The sequence below is a fragment of the Cebus imitator genome, unplaced genomic scaffold (genome assembly GCF_001604975.1).
Source record: "Cebus imitator isolate Cc_AM_T3 unplaced genomic scaffold, Cebus_imitator-1.0 Scaffold339, whole genome shotgun sequence".
Taxonomy (NCBI): domain Eukaryota; kingdom Metazoa; phylum Chordata; class Mammalia; order Primates; family Cebidae; genus Cebus; species Cebus imitator.
Genome location: NW_016107654.1, coordinates 1,325,244 through 1,343,403, shown reverse-complemented (window position 1 = coordinate 1,343,403; position 18,160 = coordinate 1,325,244). Strand labels below are relative to the sequence as shown.

Sequence of the window (18,160 nt, the reverse complement as noted above, 5' to 3'; positions counted from 1 at the left end):
GGGGGAGAGGGAGGCCCACGGACGGTGGAGGGGGGGGAGAGGGAGAGGGAGGCCTCCGGACGGCGGAGGGGGCAGAGGGACTCGTGCGGGACAGGAGGTCAGGGCTGGCGCACGTCCCTCAGGCCTCCCTCTTTGCCCCAGCCTCGCGGGCCGCCTAACCGCCCCAGTCCACGGGTGCTACCGGGCCGCAGTGGAAAGGAACTTTTCCGTTGGCTGCATTTAATCACCACCCATTCCCGGCTCCACGTTCCCTTTAAGCGGGGCTGCTGGTGCCGCAAGGAGGCAAAGAACCGGATTGCGATTGGCCAGCGCCTGCCTCGGTCGGCGGCACAATTGGATGAGGCTCTGCGCTTTCGGCAGCATTCTCCGACGGGATTGGTCGCCGCTCTCCCAGAGCCCGCCTCCCGCAGTACGGGCGGTGCCGGGTCGGGTGTGAGAAGGGGCCTCCGGGACGAAGAACATGGCGGCGGCCGGTCTCGCTCACATTCCTGACGTGGACATCGACTCGGATGGCGTTTTCAAGTACGTGCTGATCCGAGTTCACTCCGCTCCGCGCTCCGGAGCTCCGGCTGCGGAGAGCAAGGAGATCGTGCGCGGCTACAAGTGGGCCGAGTACCATGGTGAGGGCGGGGCCTGCCGGCGTGCGGGGGGCGGGGCCGCAGCTGCGGGGGGTGGGCCCGCGGAGGGCTGGGTTCTGCTCCGAGCCCTGCCCCTGCGAGGTCTGACCCAGGTTCAGGTCCTGGACGAGAGGGGCGTGACACGGCCAGGCACCCCCAGCCCACACCCGTCTCCCAGTCCCCGCGCCCGCCCCGGTTCCCCCCTACTTCTCTCACTCATCCCTGTCCCAGCCTCGAGGGGCTTCGTCTCCATGGGGGAAGGGGCTGTTCAGAGCTGGGATTTCAGACCCCCTTCTGCTGGCTGGGAGTTCCTCCCATGGTCTCCAAGGGCGGCCAGGGCACGTCCTGAGGCCGCCCTCCCATCCCAGCGGACATCTACGACAAAGTGTCGGGTGACATGCAGAAGCAGGGCTGTGACTGTGAGTGTCTGGGCGGCGGGCGCATCTCCCACCAGAGCCAGGACAAGAAGATTCACGTGTACGGCTACTCCATGGTGAGCCGCAGCCCCGTCCCGCCCGCGGGAGGCCACAGCACCAGCCTGGAGGCCCACCTGAGCCTGCTGCCCTGACCCCTGGCCCCAGCTGAGCACCCAGGTTTCCCGGGGTTCTCCGAGGGTGGGCGGCAGAGCCCTCCCTCTCAGCCGGATGTGTTTTCACATTCCCCCATGGAGCACACACCAGACCTGAGGGGCGAGGAAGGCCCCCAGACATGGCCTGCCCTCCACTCTCCATCCCCTCTCCCTGCGCGGAGAGGCCTGGCTGGGCTCTCACTGTCCTCCAGAACTTTGGGTCCTGGGCCCCAGAGGTGTCAGTACCTAGGTGGAGCTGAGTCCCCACCTGCGCTCTCACCAGAACCACCAGCAGGTGAGATCCCCATGTGCTCCCCTGGGTGCCTGAGGCCCAAGGATCTGCCATCAAGGTCTGCTCGCCTGTAGAGGCCGCCTCTCCCCAGGGGAGCCCCCAGGGGAGCCCCCAGGGGAGGTCAGGATGGTGGGTTCGGCTCCACTCTGGGGTCCCCAGGCACTGTCTGTCCCCTTTCCACACTTGCTCCTGCTGTGGCTGGTGGCTTGATGCCCAGAGCCAGGGCATGTGGGTGGAAGGGTCCAGGGCATCTTCTCTCTCCAGGCCTATGGTCCTGCCCAGCACTCCATTTCCACCGAGAAAATCAAAGCCAAGTACCCCGACTACGAGGTCACCTGGGCTAACGACGGCTACTGAGCACCCCCAGCCCCTGGCCTGCCGCCTCTGGCAGCCACTCTGGAGCCCCTGCCTTTGCCTGTCCCCATCGTGCAGGGCCGACCCTGCCCACTACTGCCACAGCCCCTGGTGATGTGCCACCTGCCAGGCCTCAGAGACAGAATTAAATGTATTGCCAACCTGCCGGTCTCTGGACTTTGTCCTTGGCTTCCTTGCCCTGGGTCACCACCTCCAGGGGCCCCCAGACCCTGCCTAAAGAAGTGGCCCCAGGGAGTGGCCTGCACACTCAGCCTTTTGGGGTCTGATAAGGGGGCCCCCTGACGGCCTGATTGCTCTTCACTGAGCCACCGCCCCCCAGGGCATCTTGGAGGAGGCCCAGTCGGCCCCTGAGCAAGGACGCAGGGCCTGGTCCCTTGGGCCAGCCAAGACCTGGGGCGCACACGAGTGCCTCCTTCCTTGGGCCCATCCCAGGGCTCCCAGTGCCCCGTCTGCCCTGAGGCCCGGCCTGCAGGCTCCTTCGTGACCAGCCCTGTGGGGCCTGCTAGTATCAAGGGTCAAGTACCCTGCAGGTTCATGCTGACTCTGGGGCCCCTCCCAGGTCCCTCCTGCTCCTGGCAGGGCTGTGGGCAGGCCACGGGTTCAGGCCCTGCCCTGGGGAGTCCCATACACAGTGAGACTCTGTGGGGTGCTACAGGGGCATCCCGGGGGCCAGGACTGGCTATGCACAGGGCACCCCTGACTGGCAGGCAGCCCCGCTCGCAGGTGGGCTCACTGGTCCTCCAGGCAGCCTCTCTAGGTGGGCATTATCATGACCACGTTTTACAGACCGGGATGCTGAGGCTCAGTGACACCAGCTCTGAGTTCACACTGTGGGAAATCAAATTTCTGATTTGGCTGGGTCCAAATGCCACCCTCCTTCCCCAGTCCCAAAGAGCCCTGAGGGGCCCTGTGCCTGGCACCGGACAGCACCTGGCTGCTCAGGACGAATGGGTGCTGGGTGCTCCTCTGCAGCCTGACTTACAGGCAGCTCCCCCAAGGCTGAGAGCGCAGCGGCTGGCTCTGGTGCACACGCTGGGCACTGGACTCCCGCAGCTGGTGGACTGGTTGAGTCCTGGCCTTGGCCAGCACCAGGCTAGTGCCAGAGGCATAGCGAAAGGCCACGGCTGCCCGTGCCCCCCACCCCACACTGCCTTACAGAGTCCTGGTGGGGTGCCTGGGTCCCTCCCCATTCCAGTGTAAGCCCTCCACTCCACCAGGCAAGGAAGGGCAGGGTGGAAGGGCCTGACCTTCAGTCTGAGGGAGCCGGGCAGGTGGGAGCTGACCCTGGGTCGGGGGCCCTCTCCTGGGGCCGCTTCCACGGCCCACGCTTGGCACTGTCAGCACTGGGTGGGGCCAGGCCAAGGGGCCCTCCACTTAATCGCGTAGGGCCAGCGCAGGCTGGAACCTCGCAGAGCTCCCTGTGCACCCCACGCGGCTGTACTGGCCCTGCTCCCTCTGACCCAGCCATGCCTCTGCCCGGCCACCTGCTGCCCATCCTGGTCCTGTTCCTGGGTAAGTCATCCGATCCCACTCCTGAAGCAGGACGGGGGGCTCTGGCTTCTGAGCCTGCCATCTGGGCAGCAGTGATGATGCCCGAGCCCCAGAGGGAAGGAGGACTGCAGGGCTGACCTGGCATCAGCCCATGGGGCCTCGGGCCTGCCAAGCAAAGGAAGAGGCAAGACTCCCCTCCCAGTATGGGACGAGAGGGCTCAGGAGGTGCCCCTAGCTCTGCCACGCTTGGACTGGGTGGAGCCTGTGGAGGGCCCTGGGCCACCCACCAATGCCTCCCACTGGAGGACCTTCCCAGTGCCCAGTTCCCAGCTGGGCACACTGGGATCCTGCTGCCTTTCTGGGGGTGCCCCATGGCAGGGTCCTCATTCCCACGCATGCCCAGGCCCTTTGCCCGTCTCTTCAGGGCTGGAAACAGGAATGCGCTGCGCTTGGTCCTGGCGTAGAGCCGGGTGGGAGTCCTCTGTGGGTCCTGGCTCCTCCCTGCCCCATCTTCTGGTCTGAGGGGCTTCCCTGGGCAAAGGACGTCCAATGCTAAAACTGGACAGTCCGAGGCAGAGTGGGATGCTGCTCACCCTGCCCCCAGGCCACCTGGCTGTCACCCTCCCAGCAGCAGGGTCCCCAGGCTGGGCCTGGGTCCCCAGCCATTGCAGGAGCCCCAGCCAGGCTGTGTGCAACTTCGTGTGTGACTGCGGGGACTGCTCCGATGAGGCCCAGTGTGGTGAGCCAGGGCCGGACAGGCGGGCAGGGCCCATGTGAGCACGGCCGGCACATGTCTGACCATCCACTCTCCCAGGTTACCACGGGGCCTCGCCCGCCCCGGGCACCCCCTTCACCTGCGACTTTGAGCGGGACGCCTGCGGCTGGCGGGACATCAGCACCTCGGGCTACAGCTGGCTCCGAGACAGGGCGGGGGCTGCGCTGGAGGGTCCCGGGCCTCGCTCAGACCACACGCTGGGCACCGACCTGGGTGAGGCCAGGGCGAGTCTCCGCGCGCCCCTGCCCCACCGCCCTCCTTGCTTCCTGCCCCATCTCCTGACCTCTCACCTGGGCCAGGATGGTACATGGCTGTCGGAACCCACCAAGGGAAAGAGGCGGCCACTGCAGCCCTGCGCTCGCCCACCCTGCGAGAGGCAGCCCCCTCCTGCAAGCTGAGGCTCTGGTACCACATGGCCTCTGGAGGTGCGCCCTGAACCCCCAAGGCCTGTGGGGGGTGCCCAAGGGGAGGGCAGGTGGCTCCAGGAGAGGCAGGGCAGCTGAGGAGGGGCAGGGCTGCAGCTGCCTGGGACCCCTGACACTGCAGATGTGGCTGAGCTGCGGCTGGAGCTGACCCATGGCGCAGAGACCCTGACCCTGTGGCAGAGCACAGGGTCCTGGGGCCCCGGCTGGCAGGAGTTGGCAGTGACCACAGGCCGCATCCAGGGTGACTTCCGAGTGAGCTGGGGGGGTCTGGACGAGTGGGGGCCTTGGGGGTGTCTGGGCCTTGACTTAGGTCCTGAGAGCTCCTGTTCTCTTCAGGTGACCTTCTCTGCCACCCGAAACGCTACCCACAGGGGCGCCGTGGCTCTAGATGACCTGGAGTTCTGGGACTGTTGGCTGCCCAGTAAGGCACCGCCTCTTCCTGTCCCACCCTGGGAGGGCCCCACCTGCCCCTGCCCCGCTCAGACCTTGTCTGCCCCCGAGTGCCCTCCCACTCCGGGGCCTCCGTAAGGGGTTAACCCTGCTCCACCCAGCCCCCCAGGCCAGCTGCCCCCTGGGACACCACCACTGCCAGAACAAGGCCTGCGTGGAGCCCCAGCAACTCTGCGACGGGGAAGACAACTGTGGGGACCTGTCTGATGAGGACCCACGCACCTGTGGTGAGGCCAGGGTGGGGCCCAGAGTGAGACCAGGTGATCGGATGACTTGGTGGAGTGGGCACCTTGGATCCTTGGATGGTCCTTCTTGGGGCCACCCTGGAGCTGGGAAGCACTGCCTGGTGGCTCTGACAGCCCCACTTCCCGTCCCAGGCCAGCACACGGTCACCGACTTTGAGACAGGCCTGGGCCTATGGAGCCGCTCAGAAGGCTGGGCCCGGAACCACAGCGCTGGCGGTCTCGAGCACCCCGCCTGGCCGTGCCGTGACCACAGCCGGAACAGTGCGCAGGGTGAGGCCCACAGGGGACCCAGCCGGGCCCCATCCCCTGGCCACAGCCCGGTGGCCCCGGCTCACGCTCGCCTTTTCCCGCAGGCTACTTCCTGGTCTCCGTGGCCGAGCCTGGCAATCCTGCTGTGCTCTCCAGCCCCGAGCTCCAAGCCTCAGGCGCCTCCAGCTGCTCGGTGAGACAGTGGGGCGGGTGGGGGGGGGATGTCACAGGGTCTCCGTGCTGGCTGCTGGGGTGCAGGGGCTCCCAATCAGCTCTTGGCTCCACAGCTGGTCTTCTATTACTACCTGCACGGGTCCGAGGCCGGCTGCCTCCAGCTGTTCCTGCAGACTCTGGGGTCCAGCACCCCCCAGGCCCCAGTCCTGTTGCGGAGGCGCCGAGGGGAGCTGGGGACCGCCTGGGTCCGAGACCGCATTGACATCCAGAGTGCCCACCCCTTCCAGGTGAGGAACAGCAAGAGGGTGGGGTCTGGAGAACTGCACTGTGGGCAGCGGAGGGGAGCCCACAGGGTGCCCCCTGTGGGTGGACAGGGAGCAGCCCCCAGGGGGAATAGGCTGAGCACCCAGAGCCCTTCTGTCCTCAGATCCTCCTGACCGGGCAGACAGGCCCGGGGGGTGTGGTGGGCCTGGACGACCTCATCCTGTCTGAGCACTGCAGACCAGTCCCGGGTGAGCCTGCTGACCCCTGCTGACCCTGCCCTGCCTTGCGTAGCACTCCCCACCCCCGCCGCCTGACCCAAGCTCTGCCCCCACAGAGGTGTCCACCCCACAGCCGCTGCCTCCTGGGCCCTGGGCCCCAGCCCCCGGGCCCCTGCCGCCCAGCTCTCGGCTCCAGGACTTCTGCCAGCAGGGCCATCTCGCCTGTGGGGACCTGTGTGTGCCCCCGGAACAGCTGTGTGACTTCCAGCAGCAGTGTGCAGGGAACGAGGACGAGCAGGCCTGTGGTAAAGGGGCTCAGCATCCTGCAGACCTCCTGCTGCAGGCCAAACGGGCAGGGATGGGCGTGGGGTGGGTGGAGGTCTCTGCGGTTTAGTGCCGCCTGCTGTTCCAGGAACCACGGACTTCGAGTCCCCCGAAGCCGGGGGCTGGGAAGATGCCAGCGTGGGGCGGCTGCAGTGGCAGCGGCTCTCAGCCCAGGAGAGTCAGGGAGCCGGTGCAGCTGCTACTGGTGAGGCCTACGTACCCAAGCCCCGCCTGGGGGCCACGGCTCACCTGTGAGCAGCATCCTCAGAGGGATCTCTGCTCTGACCCTGCACTACAGAGGGTCTCTGGATTGGGGGTCCCTGAGGGAAAGAGTGGGGCTCTGGCAGGAATGCGGCTCTGAGCACCTCCCTCCTCCCCTAGGTCACTTCCTGTCTCTGCAGAGGGCCTGGGGGCAGCTGGGTGCGGAGGCCCGGGTCCTTACACCTCTGCTTGGCCCCTCTGGCCCCAGCTGTGAACTCCACCTGGCTTACCATCTGCAGAGTCAGCCCCAAGGTACCGCTGCCCTCCACGAGCTCCCCTGCCAGCTCCTGGGTGCTCCCTGCACAATGGGAGGGGTCTGGGGCCACCTGACCCACAGTGTCCCCTGCCCTGCCGGCCAGGCTTCCTGGCACTAGTGGTGGTGGACAGCGGGTCCCGGGAGCTGGCATGGCAGGCCCTGAGCAGCAGTGCAGGTGGCTGGAAGGTGGACAAGGTCCTTCTAGGGGCCCGCCGCCGGCCGTTCCGGGTGAGGAGGGCAGCCCAGAGCGGGGGTCCACGGGCGCGGACCCTGACTTAACCATCCTCTTCCTCATCCCCCTTCCCCATGAAGCTGGAGTTTGTCGGTCTGGTGGACTTGGACAGCCCTTACCAGCAGGGAGCTGGTGTGGACAACGTGACCCTGAGGGACTGTAGCCCCATGGTGACCACCAAGAGAGACAGAGGTCCCTCCTGCCCATCCCCCTTCTCACCCGGGCACTCCCCCTAGACCACCTCCAGGGACCCCAGAGCTGCCATCTCAGGGCTCTGGAGGGTGCTGGGGGTTGTGTGTGACGCCACCTGGCCCCGCCCCCAGAGGTCTCCTGTAACTTTGAGCGGGACACGTGCAGCTGGTACCCAAGCCACCTCTCAGACGCACACTGGCACAGGGTGGAGAGCCGTGGCCCTAAGCACGACCACACCACAGGCCAAGGTAGGACGGGCCACTGAGACGGTGGCTTTCAGAGGGGGGTAGGGCATCTCTACAGCTCAGCCTTGTCCCCTGTGTCCCCTGCAGGCTACTTCATGCTCCTGGACCCCACAGACCCCCTGGCCCGGGGCCACAGCGCACACCTGCTCTCCAGGCCCCAGGTGCCAGCAGCGCCCACGGAGTGTCTCAGCTTCTGGTACCACCTCCACGGGCCCCAGATTGGTGAGTGGGCCTGGGAGCAGGGCAGGGCCTGTGGGGAGGCCCCCAGGGGTTCAGTTTCCCCTCTGACACCCATGAGGCTCAGGAGAGAGATCGGTTATGGATTGGTCCCCTCCTGGCAGGAACCCTGCGCCTGGACATGAGACGGGAAGGGGAGGACACGCACCTCTGGTCACGGTCGGGCACCCATGGCAACCGCTGGCACCAGGCCTGGGCCACCCTCTCCCACCAGCCTGGCTCCCGGGCCCCGTACCAGGTGAGGCCTGGTGCCCAGGTGGGAGGACAGGGCAGACCCCCAGCCGGCTGACACCCTCCACCCCCAGCTGCTGTTTGAGGGCCTCCGGGACGGATACCACGGCACCATGGCGCTGGACGACGTGGCCATGCGGCCTGGCCCCTGTTGGGCCCCTGATTACTGCTCCTTTGAGGACTCGGACTGCGGTTTCTCCCCTGGAGGCCAGAGTCTCTGGAGACGCCAGACCAATGCCTCAGGCCATGCTGCCTGGGGCCCCCCAGCAGACCACACCACAGAGACGGCCCAAGGTACGGGGACCTGGCAGGGGCAGGGATCGAGGGGCTGGCCAGGGGCTGGCAGGCTGATGCTGGCACCTCCAGGGCACTACATGGTGGTGGACACGAGCCCAGACGCACTGCCCCGGGGCCAGACGGCCTCCCTGACCTCCAGGGAGCACAGGCCCCTGGCCCAGCCTGCTTGCCTGACCTTCTGGTACCATGGGAGCCTCTTCAGCCCAGGTGAGGGGCTCTGGGAGGGGGCCCCAGGGGTTCAGGGAAGCTTGGCCTGGTGTCCCCACCAGCCTTCTGCTAAGACCAGTGGGGAGCCTCTTGCACCCGCCAGACCAGGGAGCCCGGGAGCTCAGGGCCAGGGCATGCAGTCACTCTCCCACACTGCTCACCTGGGCTGCCCCTGCTGGCAGGCGCCCTGCAGGTCCACCTGGAGGAGGGCAGGAGGTACCAGGTGCTCAGCCTCAGTGCCCACGAAGGGCTTGCCTGGCGCCTGGGCAGCGTGGACGTGCAGGCTGAGCAAGCCTGGAGGGTGAGTACTAGCTGGGGTGCCCCTCTCCCTCCCCCACCCGAGGACTGCCTGGACCCGCTGAGGCTGCCCTGCCTGCGCCCGCCAGGTGATGTTTGAGGCAGTGGGCACAGGCGTGGCACACTCCTACGTGGCTGTGGATGACCTGCTCCTCCAGGATGGGCCCTGCCCTCAGCCAGGTGGGAGCCCTGCTGTGGCCCACGGTGGCCCCTGCTCTGGGGCCTGCCTGTCCCTTTTGTCCCCACAGTGGTGGTGGCCAGGGCTTGGGCCAAGGGCAGCACCACTCACCCAACCATGCCTTGCAGGTTCCTGTGATTTTGAGTCTGGCCTGTGTGGCTGGAACCACCTGGCGCGGCCCGGCCTGGGTGGGTACAGCTGGGACTGGGGCGGGGGAGCCGCACCCTCTCGCTACCTCCAGCCCCCAGTGGACCACACCCTGGGCACAGAAGCAGGTACGTTCTGCTGGAGCCAGGTGAGGAGGGGACCCAGAAGCCAGACACAGCCACCCGGCCTCCTGCTGCCCACCCACAGGGCACACTCCCCATCCAGCCTCTGCTTGGGCCGAGGGCTGGCTCTGCCCATCAGCTGGGCATCAGCCTCCTCTTGTTTCCAGGCCACTTCGCTTTCTTTGAAACTGGCGTGCTGGGCCCCGGGGGCCGGGCCGCCTGGCTGCGAAGTGAGCCTCTACCGGCCACCCCAGTCTCCTGCCTCCGATTCTGGTACCACATGGGCTTTCCTGAGCACTTCTGTGAGTCTGGCTGGGCAATGGGTGCCAGGACAGTGGGGGCAGCAGGGGTCCAGGAGCAGAGGTTGGGAAGGGGCCTCCCCACCCCACCCCCGGTGAGGTGTGCAGGTGTCCTGGGACCCCAGGCCTGACACGCCCTGGCCCTGCTCTCAGACAAGGGGGAGCTGAGGGTGCTGCTACACAGTGCCCAGGGCCAGCTGGCCGTGTGGGGCGCAGGCGGGCACCGTCGGCACCAGTGGCTGGAGGCCCAGGTGGAGGTGGCCAGCGCCAAGGAGTTCCAGGTAAGGCCACCTGTCTGGGCCAGGAGCCTCCCCCTCTTCCCCCCAGGACCTACACAGACGCCTTTCCTTCTCCGTCAGATCGTGTTTGAAGCCACTTTGGGCGGCCAGCCAGCCCTGGGGCCCATTGGCCTGGACGACGTGGAGTATCTGGCAGGGCAGCATTGCCAGCAGCCTGCCCCCAGCCCGGGTGAGCCCTGGGCTGCAATGGAGGCACTGGGGAGGGCCTGGGGGGGCAGCCTGGCACAGGGTTTGCTAGGCTTGCCAGTGTGTGGCCCTAGGAGCTGCGAGCACGCTGCACCCAGCCCATCCCCACTCCCACTCTCTGCCCCAGTCACCCTGGGGCCACTGCCTGGGCTGCACTGTCCCTGGGCTGCCTTCTCTGTGCCTACACCCAGGACAGGGTCTGTCTTGGAGGAGCCGCTAGCCAGGTCAGAGCAGTCACTGATTGACTGCTCTCACTGGGCGAAGGCAAGGATCTCACCTGGGGCCATGAGCCCCGCCAAGTCTTTGGACAGCAGCTGCCTGCAGACCAGGCCCCAACCTTGTGCTGGCAAAACCAATCCCCGCTGTCTCTGAAAAGGATGAACCCCAGGAGCCAGCAGAGGCTGATGGGATCAGGCAGCCCCAGGCTTGCTCCTGAGCCTCAGACATGGGGGGCTGCTTTAGAGAACACAAGTTCCCGGGCTCACTCATCCCCACCACCCACAGGGGACACAGCCACGCCTGTGCCAGTGCCAGCTGTGGTTGGTGGTGCCCTCCTGTTCCTCATGTTCCTGGTGCTGCTGGGACTTGGGGGGCGGCGCTGGCTGCAGAAGAGGGGGAGCTGCCCCTTCCAGAGCAGCACAGAGACCACAGCCCCCAACTTTGACAACATCCTTTTCAATGTAGTAGGAGCACCCTGGGGATGGGTGGGCAGGAGCCCCCGCTCAGTTGTGACCCTGGAGGGCGGGCAGTGGTGGGACCAACCCCCGAGGAAGGAGCGCCCATCTGTGCAGGGCCCATCCTTGCCCTCCCTGCCCAGCCTCTCCAGCCACAGTCAAAGCTCCTCCTCCTCCTCCTCCTCCTAGGATGGCGTCACCCTCCCAGCATCTGTCACCAGCGATCTGTAGAGCACCCCGAACAAGGCCACGGTTCCTCACGTGACATCCAGCGCTTGGTCAGACCCCGGCTGGGGACTGGACACCTGCTCCTGCCCAGACTGGGCCCGGCTGCAGGTCTCAGGGCACGCTGAGGCCTGGGCGTCCCTTACCCTGTGCGAGTCTGTTCCCGTGTGAATAAACGCCCCGGCCCGTGAGGGCAGCCCGAGCTCCCAGGCTGAAGTCAGTGTGTCCACACTTTACCCGCCAGCAAGGGTGGGGGCTGCAGTGTACCTAGAAGTGACGTTCCCAGGAATGTGCCAGGGGCGCCTGCTTACTTCTGTATGCAGCTCAGGAAACACAGACAAGAGGACCCTCTCCCACCAGGACACAGACCCACCTAGGACAAAGGCTGGGGTCCAGCCAGCTAGAGGGTCTGCCTACTGAGGACAATGGTGAAACTGACCCATAGGCTCAGGGACCAGCAGAGGAGATGATCCTTAGGGCAAAGGGTGCACGGAGCAGGCCTGGATGGGAGAAGTGCCCTGGACGGGCCCACTATCTGCAGTACAGGCCTGAGCTGCCCCAGGGCTGCGGGTCACAGTGCCCAGGTCACCGGGTGCCCCAGGGCTGCAGCCGAACCCTTCCCTTTGGCCCCCGTGCCTGAGCAGGAGGTTGTCCCTGTGAAGCTGTGACTAATCCGGGGCGCCAGCAGAGGACTACCATCCTGAAGCAGGGTCAACATCACTAACCTCAGTCAGCTCACAGAGCTCTGGTCCTCCACATGGGTGACCCGGGCACAGCCCCGTGGGTAGGACCTAGTCTTGTGGCCTCTCAGGCCTGGCTGTGGGTGGCTGTCCCCACGGAGTGGGGGGAGGGTGGCAACTCCAGAGCTGTGCAGCCAGGCTCCCCTCCTGCCCACAGGAAAGCCCCACCCTGCCTCATGGACACACATCTGCCCCAGGAGCCAGGCGGTGCTAGAGGGCACAGCATAGCACCCTTGCCAGCCACTGGGCTCCCGTCTGCTCTGGGGACTAAGTCCTAGCAGAAAGTGGCAGTCAGGCATGCCTAGAGTTGTCCCTCGTCTTCAGGTGCTGTGGGGCTGACCAGTGCCCGCTACCTGTCCACACAGATGTGCAAAGAGAAAATGACCCTGTAGAGACCTTGAGAGCCCTCTGGCACCCTACTACCAGGCACCAGTCATGACAATTCACTGGCCTTCCCTATAACTAGGGGCCTGGGAGCTGAGAGCAGGACCGTATGACCTGCCTGGGCGCCAAGGGCAGCAACTTCTCCCAGTTTCTCTTTAGAGTCGCATCCCGTGGCCCCGCTTCCCTTCCTTCTGCGCCTCGGGCCCCCACCCCCCACCTGCATGTAAAGAGGTGCTCAGAGCTCCCCAAGGCTTCTGAGCCACAACTGCTACTAGGCAGACACCCTACTACTAGGCAGGACAGACAGGAAGACCGAGTTCTGCACCCCAATCTGAGGAACGTGCCGCAGATAGAAAAAGTCAGCAGAAGCCAACGCCTTGCAAGGTTTTGTTTGTTTGACAGCAGGAATGGGCTGGGGAGGCCCCCAAAAGCTGGACCCCTTGTTCCGCTCGGCCCGTGAGGAGACCCACGGCGGTGCTGGCGGCCAAGGGGAACCCGCGGAACGAGATCAGCCGGAGCGCACTGATTTCGAGGCTTTGTGTTCATTTCGCCCTAGGCCCCTTCTCGATGGGCTTTCCAATGTCCTTCCCCCGGAGCTTGAGGCCTGAAACGAGCCACAACCACTGGCCACTGCAGCGCCAGCACCCTCCTGCCCCAACGCCGCCCCTCTCCAACACCTGCTGGGAAGGAGGACCACGCCACTCCGTTCCTCACGGAGCTCTCGCCACAGGAGCACTCCTGGGCCTCACATCTAATCTTTAAGAGGATGAGTCTCAGGCCGGGCGCGGTGGCTCAAGCCTGTAATCCCAGCACTTTGGGAGGCCGAGGCGGGTGGATCACGAGGTCAAGAGATCGAGACCATCCTGGTCAACATGGTGAAACCCCGTCTCTACTAAAAAAAACTACAAAAAATTAGCTGGGCATGGTGGCGCGTGCCTGTAATCCCAGCTACTCAGGAGGCTGAGGCAGGAGAATTGCCTGAACCCAGGAGGCGGAGGTTGCGGTGAGCCGAGATCGCGCCACTGCACTCCAGCCTGGGTAACAAGAGCGAAACTCCATCTCAAAAAAAAAAAAAGAGGATGAGTCTCATCATCCTTGACAGAACACGAGACCCTTCTCCGGAAGAACCAGAGTCCTCTGCAGAACTGGCTTCCAGCCCCACGTGCCAGGGCCCGGCCCCACTGTGCTCAGGCTCAGAGAGCCCTGCCAGCTGCACAGGCTGAAGGGACTGGCTGGGACGCCACTTGCTCTTGGGGAGTTTCTGAGGCCTGCAGAGCCCTCACTATTCCTTAGTCTGTACTGCCTGAAGAAGCAAAGCTCCAGAATCCAGACAACAAGGGACCCCAGGGCCGTGTTCAACCCCTGAGCCTGGCTCTCACCAATCCCAGCTGGGAGCGGGTGGCCTCCCTGCCCAGGCCGAGGAGTGGAGGGACACTCACCGATGGCCCGCTCGATTTTGCCCAGCACCTGGTTATTGGGGATGGCCCGTCCACTCTCATAGTCCGCGATCACCTGTGGCTTCTCATTGATTTTCTAAAGAGAAGATGTGCTTTATACACACCCGCTCCACTAGGACGTGCTGTGAACCAGGTGGGACACCCCGCAGGGCACCACCTCCCAGAAGCGTCACCCGAGAACAACCACTTCTGGGGCCCCTGGGGTGCACAGCCACATGCAGCCGGGTCTCCGTGAAAGCCCGGCAGACCTGCTTCCCAAGACACTCCCTAAAGGAGCATCAGGCGGGTGGAGTCCACACTCCGAGTGCTGTCTGAGCGCTGGCCGCCCCCTCCCCAAGCCGACAGCCCCGGGAGGATGAGGGCCGGCGCAGGCTCACCGTGGCCAGGTCCTTCTGCGTGAGCCCCTTGCTCTGCCGGCCCTGCTGGATCACCTTGCCCACCTCCAGGGTCACCCTGTCATGGTGCAGCTCCTCTGTCTCCCGGTCCAGCTTGGCTGTGTTCTTGGTGATAGAATGCTGTTTGTTCTGGCCAGCAGCCCCTGGAGTCAGTGTGAGGCAAGAGCAGAGAAGAGGGAGAAAAAAAACAATTTCAGAGTGGTAACCAAATCCCAGAGGCTGCCTGAGCTCAAGGGGACATGGGAAACCAGACTGTCCAACGTTCACAGACCTCAGGGCATGGACTTCCAGAGTTTTCTCTCAGTTATGGGGACAGGCAGCTGCACGCGTGCCAACCAGAGCTGCTCTGGGAAGATCACTGCCTCCCAGGGCTCCGGCCAGCATCAGTGCAGGCAGGCGTGCAGCTGACAACGTCCCTGGGGGTGCCGCTCACACCACACACACCGGCACACGGACCCCAAGGCACAGCCTCGTTGTCAAGGCAGAAACACAAGCACCTACATTTCTTGGAAGTCTCTACATCTTCTCCTCGTCTCTGTGCTGCTAAGATAGCCTAGAAAAAGGGAAAACATTAGTTGGTCAAAACGAACTTTGGCAGCATCCAGCACACACCAATTCCGGCCAGCTTTTAGCCAGTTAGCACGCTGCTGAGGACTAGTGGTGCCCAGGGACTGACACGCAGTGCTGCGTTCAATTACCCAAGCTCAACTAGGTACTGTGGCTCACACCTGTAATGCCAGGACTTTGGTAAACTGAAATAGGACGATCACTTGAGGCCACGAGTTCAAGACCAGCCTGGGCAACACAAGATCCTGCCTCGACAAAAAAATAAAAATAAATTGCCAGGCATCCTGGTGCAAGGCTGTAGTCCCAGCTGATAGGTAGGCTACGGCAGGAGGATCACATGAGCCCAGGAGTTTGAGGCTGTGGCATACTATAATGCCACTGCACTCCAGCCTGGGTGACAGAGTGAGACACTCTCTAAGTATAACAAAACCCCAAACTCATACAAAAGCCTCTACAATCAAACATCCAAGAAACTCACAATACGCTGCTACTAAGAGAACATCACTTCCTTTGCTGTGAGAAACAAACACTAAGGGCTTTTTTGTTTTTTTTGAGACAGAGTCTCGCTCCATCGCCAGGCTGGAGTGCAGTGGCACAATCTCGGCTCATAGCAACCTCCGCCTCCCGGGTTCAAGCAATTCTCCTGCATCAGCCTCCCTAGTAGCTGGGACTACAGACACACGCCACCACGCCCAGCTAAATTTTGTATTTTTAGTAGAGATGGGGTTTCACCATGTTGGCCATGATGGTCTTGATCTCTTGACCTCATGATCCGCCCACCTTGGCCTCCCAAAGTGCTGGGATGACAGGCATGAGCCACCGTGCCCGGCCTAAGGGCTTTTTTTTTTTTTTTTTTAGAGTCGTGGTCATGCTATGTGGACCAGGCTGGTCTGGAACTCCTGGGCTCAAGTGATTCTCTGGCCTCAGCCTCCCTCCTGAATAGCAGGTATGCGCTAGTGGGTTCTTTTTGAGAAATCATATTCAGCATAGATTTACTTTCTGCTGGACTGCACTGCAAAAGCAGGAAGGAACGCCAAATGCTGGCCTGGTGCTGCCTTCCTCCCCAACTCTGGCTCCTAGTAGCACAGAAATGACACATCGCATGGAAGCCTGCAGGCTCCTCAGAAACATCAGCAGTAACGGTGATGCCATTGGACCTGCAGTCACTGAATATTAATATCATGCATTTCTGGACATTTTTAACACTTCAGAGACGTGACTTGTGGGGCATCCTAACTAATGTGTTCACAGACACAACTGTTTCCATGACTCCTAGCTTGTGGCCACTAAGTTTCCTTTAAAAGAGGCTGGGCGCGGTGGCTCACGCCTGTAATCCCAGCACTTTGGGAGGCCAAGGCGGGCATATCATGAGGTCCGGAAATTGAGACCATCTTGCCCGACTCTGTCTCAAAAAAAAAAAAAAAAAAAGTTTCCTTTAAAAGAAAAGGAGAGTGGGCCGGGCGCAGTGGCTCATGCCTGTAATCCCAGCACTTTGGGAGGCCAAGGCGGGCATATCATGAGGTCCGGAAATTGAGACCATCTTGCCCGACTCTGTCTCAAAAAAAAAAAAAAAAAAAGTTTCCTTTAAAAGAAAAGGAGAGTGGGCCGGGCGCAGTGGCTCATGCCTGTAATCCCAGCACTTTGGGAGGCTGAGGTGGGTGGATCACAAGGTCAGGAGTTCGAGACCAGCCTGGCCAACATAGTGGAACCTCATCTCTACTAAAAACACAAGAATTAACCGGGCCATGGTAGCACACGCCCGTAATCCCAGCTACTAGGGAGGCTGAGGCAGGTGAATCACTTGAACCCAGAAGCAGAGGTTGCAGTGAGCCAAGATCACACCACTGCACTCCAGGCTGGGCAAGAGAGTGAGACTCTGTCTTAAAAAAAAAGAAAAAGAAAAGGAAAGTGAATTTGGTTTTGACTGTGCAACCCATAAGGGCAGGGCAGACCAACGAATATCTGTCACCAGAGCCCAGCACATCCTGGCCCAGTGGCCTCAAAGGCTTCAGCCCTAGGCCGCCTGAGGGTATACATGAGGCAGAGGCGGGGACTGAACTGTCCCTGCTGTTACATCAGACTCACAGCTGATCCTCGGCTCCAACAGCCACGCTAATGCTCAGGGCACACCCATCTTCCACCCGTGCAACTGGGGGAGGCAGGGTCCACCTGCTCATGGGGTCCCTAGACTCCCCAGACCTGGGGCAGCATCTGACCAGCAGAACAAAGCAGGCCCCAGGCAGAGAGAAAGCTCTCAGGGAGGAACCGATCCCCTGTCCTCAACTCCTACTCAGCTCACCAGCCTCTGTCCCAGTCACCCAGTCTCCCGCCCCAGTCCCTCCACTGCTGGCCACTGGCCCCCAGCCCTATCCCAACCCCAATTCCCCACCCTCACCGCTGTTCCTGCTGCTTGCCCCAGTCCCCACCCCTGTCCTAAATCCTGCCCTCCCAAGCCCCGTCCCCACCTCCATCCCTCCCCCTGTTCCCGTGCCCACCCTGGTCCTCTGTCCCCCACCCTCACACAGGGACCCCCGCCTCGTCCCCGCCCCCGGCCCCACCTCCTGCATCTGTCCTCACACCTGTCCCCACCAACAGCGCCTGCCCTGTCCCCTCCCCGCCCCAGCCTGGCACTGGTCCCAGCCCTGTCGCCTGCCCCTTGCCCCGTCCCGTTCCCTGCCCCTCTCCTTCCCCTGTCGCCCGCACCCTGCCTCCATCCCCAGCCGGGTCCGCCCCCCACCTTCCCACCCCGGTCCTGGCCCAGTCCTCCTGCTGCGGCGACACGCCGCGCCCCTCGAACCCCGGCCTTCGCCCGGCACCCCGGCCTTGTCCGCGTCCCCCGCGCCCTGTCCCGGCCCCCGCCTGCCCTTCCCGGAGCCCCCTGCCCCACGGGCCGCGGCTCCGGCCCAGCGTCCGCCGCGCCCGGCCCGGGCGCTCCTCAGTCAGCGAAGCACCTGCTTGGACTTGGCCTGGGCGGCCGTAGGGCCTTTCTTGCGCAGCACCGTCACCGTGTCCCAGTCGCTCTCGGCCATGGCGGGCGAAGGCGGGCGTCCCTCCGGCGGCTCCGCGGTAGCTGCTACCGACCCGGCGCGGTGACGCGACGTCCCCCGGCGCCGCCCCGCTTCCGGCGGCTGAGGCGCGGCCCCGCCCCCGGCTCCCACTGGCTGGCGGCTCGCGGGGGCGGGCCTTCCCGTGCTCGGGGCCAATCGGCGCTCGGCTCGTCTGCGGGACGCCCGGCCGCGCTCCGGCGGCGTGGGGAGGGGGACGTCGTGGCCCGGCCCGGCGGGGCGCGGCGGCCACGCGGGGCGCGGGTCGGGAGGACCCCTGAGCCGGGCCCCACGGTCTCCGAGCACACGCGGATGGCGGCGGCGCCCCAACGCGCAGGCCCCGCGCCCCGCGTCGCCCCGGGCCCCGCGCCCCGCGCCCCGGCCGGGCCGTGCGGGCGGAGCGAGCGCCGGGTCCCCGCTCTCGCGCGGGGCCGACCGCTTTGTTTTGCCGCCTGCGCGGCTGGGAGCTGTGCGCTAGGACGACGCCCTTGGGGCCCGAAATGCAGTGCGGGGTGCCGCTG

At 64.3% G+C, this 18,160-nt stretch overlaps 3 protein-coding genes across 7 annotated transcripts; 2 read left to right on the top strand and 1 right to left on the bottom strand.

Annotated features, from left to right (window-relative positions):
* The first annotated feature begins 89 nt into the window (after nucleotides 1-89).
* Nucleotides 90-2,006, top strand: PHPT1 (phosphohistidine phosphatase 1). Its single transcript, XM_017505581.2, has 3 exons — nucleotides 90-620; nucleotides 986-1,110; nucleotides 1,742-2,006. The coding sequence occupies exons 1-3, from the start codon at nucleotides 461-463 to the stop codon at nucleotides 1,832-1,834; spliced, it is 378 nt and encodes a 125-aa protein (XP_017361070.1). The 5' UTR covers nucleotides 90-460; the 3' UTR covers nucleotides 1,835-2,006.
* Nucleotides 2,007-2,423: 417 nt separating this feature from the next.
* MAMDC4 (MAM domain containing 4) lies at nucleotides 2,424-11,255 on the top strand. 5 transcript variants are annotated; one of them, XM_037730279.1, is made up of 29 exons: nucleotides 2,433-3,364; nucleotides 3,972-4,082; nucleotides 4,158-4,331; nucleotides 4,418-4,543; nucleotides 4,665-4,795; nucleotides 4,880-4,964; nucleotides 5,095-5,220; nucleotides 5,371-5,508; nucleotides 5,592-5,680; nucleotides 5,775-5,948; nucleotides 6,089-6,173; nucleotides 6,260-6,448; nucleotides 6,556-6,672; nucleotides 6,849-6,980; nucleotides 7,088-7,212; nucleotides 7,297-7,408; nucleotides 7,540-7,656; nucleotides 7,768-7,875; nucleotides 7,995-8,128; nucleotides 8,196-8,415; nucleotides 8,488-8,625; nucleotides 8,808-8,926; nucleotides 9,012-9,102; nucleotides 9,229-9,375; nucleotides 9,537-9,671; nucleotides 9,822-9,949; nucleotides 10,028-10,136; nucleotides 10,658-10,836; nucleotides 11,017-11,255. In XM_037730279.1, exons 1-29 carry the CDS (start codon nucleotides 3,319-3,321, stop codon nucleotides 11,056-11,058), a joined length of 3,627 nt encoding a protein of 1,208 aa, XP_037586207.1. In that variant the 5' UTR covers nucleotides 2,433-3,318; the 3' UTR covers nucleotides 11,059-11,255. The 5 variants fall into 5 exon arrangements, with proteins under 5 accessions (XP_037586209.1, XP_037586207.1, XP_037586205.1 ...); XM_037730277.1 differs by having other exon boundaries at nucleotides 2,436-3,364; nucleotides 7,741-7,875; XM_037730278.1 differs by having other exon boundaries at nucleotides 2,437-3,364; nucleotides 3,975-4,082; nucleotides 7,741-7,875.
* Nucleotides 11,256-12,548: 1,293 nt separating this feature from the next.
* EDF1 (endothelial differentiation related factor 1) lies at nucleotides 12,549-17,713 on the bottom strand. Its single transcript, XM_017505578.2, has 5 exons — nucleotides 17,547-17,713; nucleotides 14,530-14,581; nucleotides 14,011-14,171; nucleotides 13,616-13,709; nucleotides 12,549-12,780 (listed from the first exon to the last, which is right to left on the bottom strand). Exons 1-5 carry the CDS (start codon nucleotides 17,622-17,624, stop codon nucleotides 12,719-12,721), a joined length of 447 nt encoding a protein of 148 aa, XP_017361067.1. The 5' UTR covers nucleotides 17,625-17,713; the 3' UTR covers nucleotides 12,549-12,718.
* Between the last annotated feature and the right edge of the window lie 447 nt (nucleotides 17,714-18,160).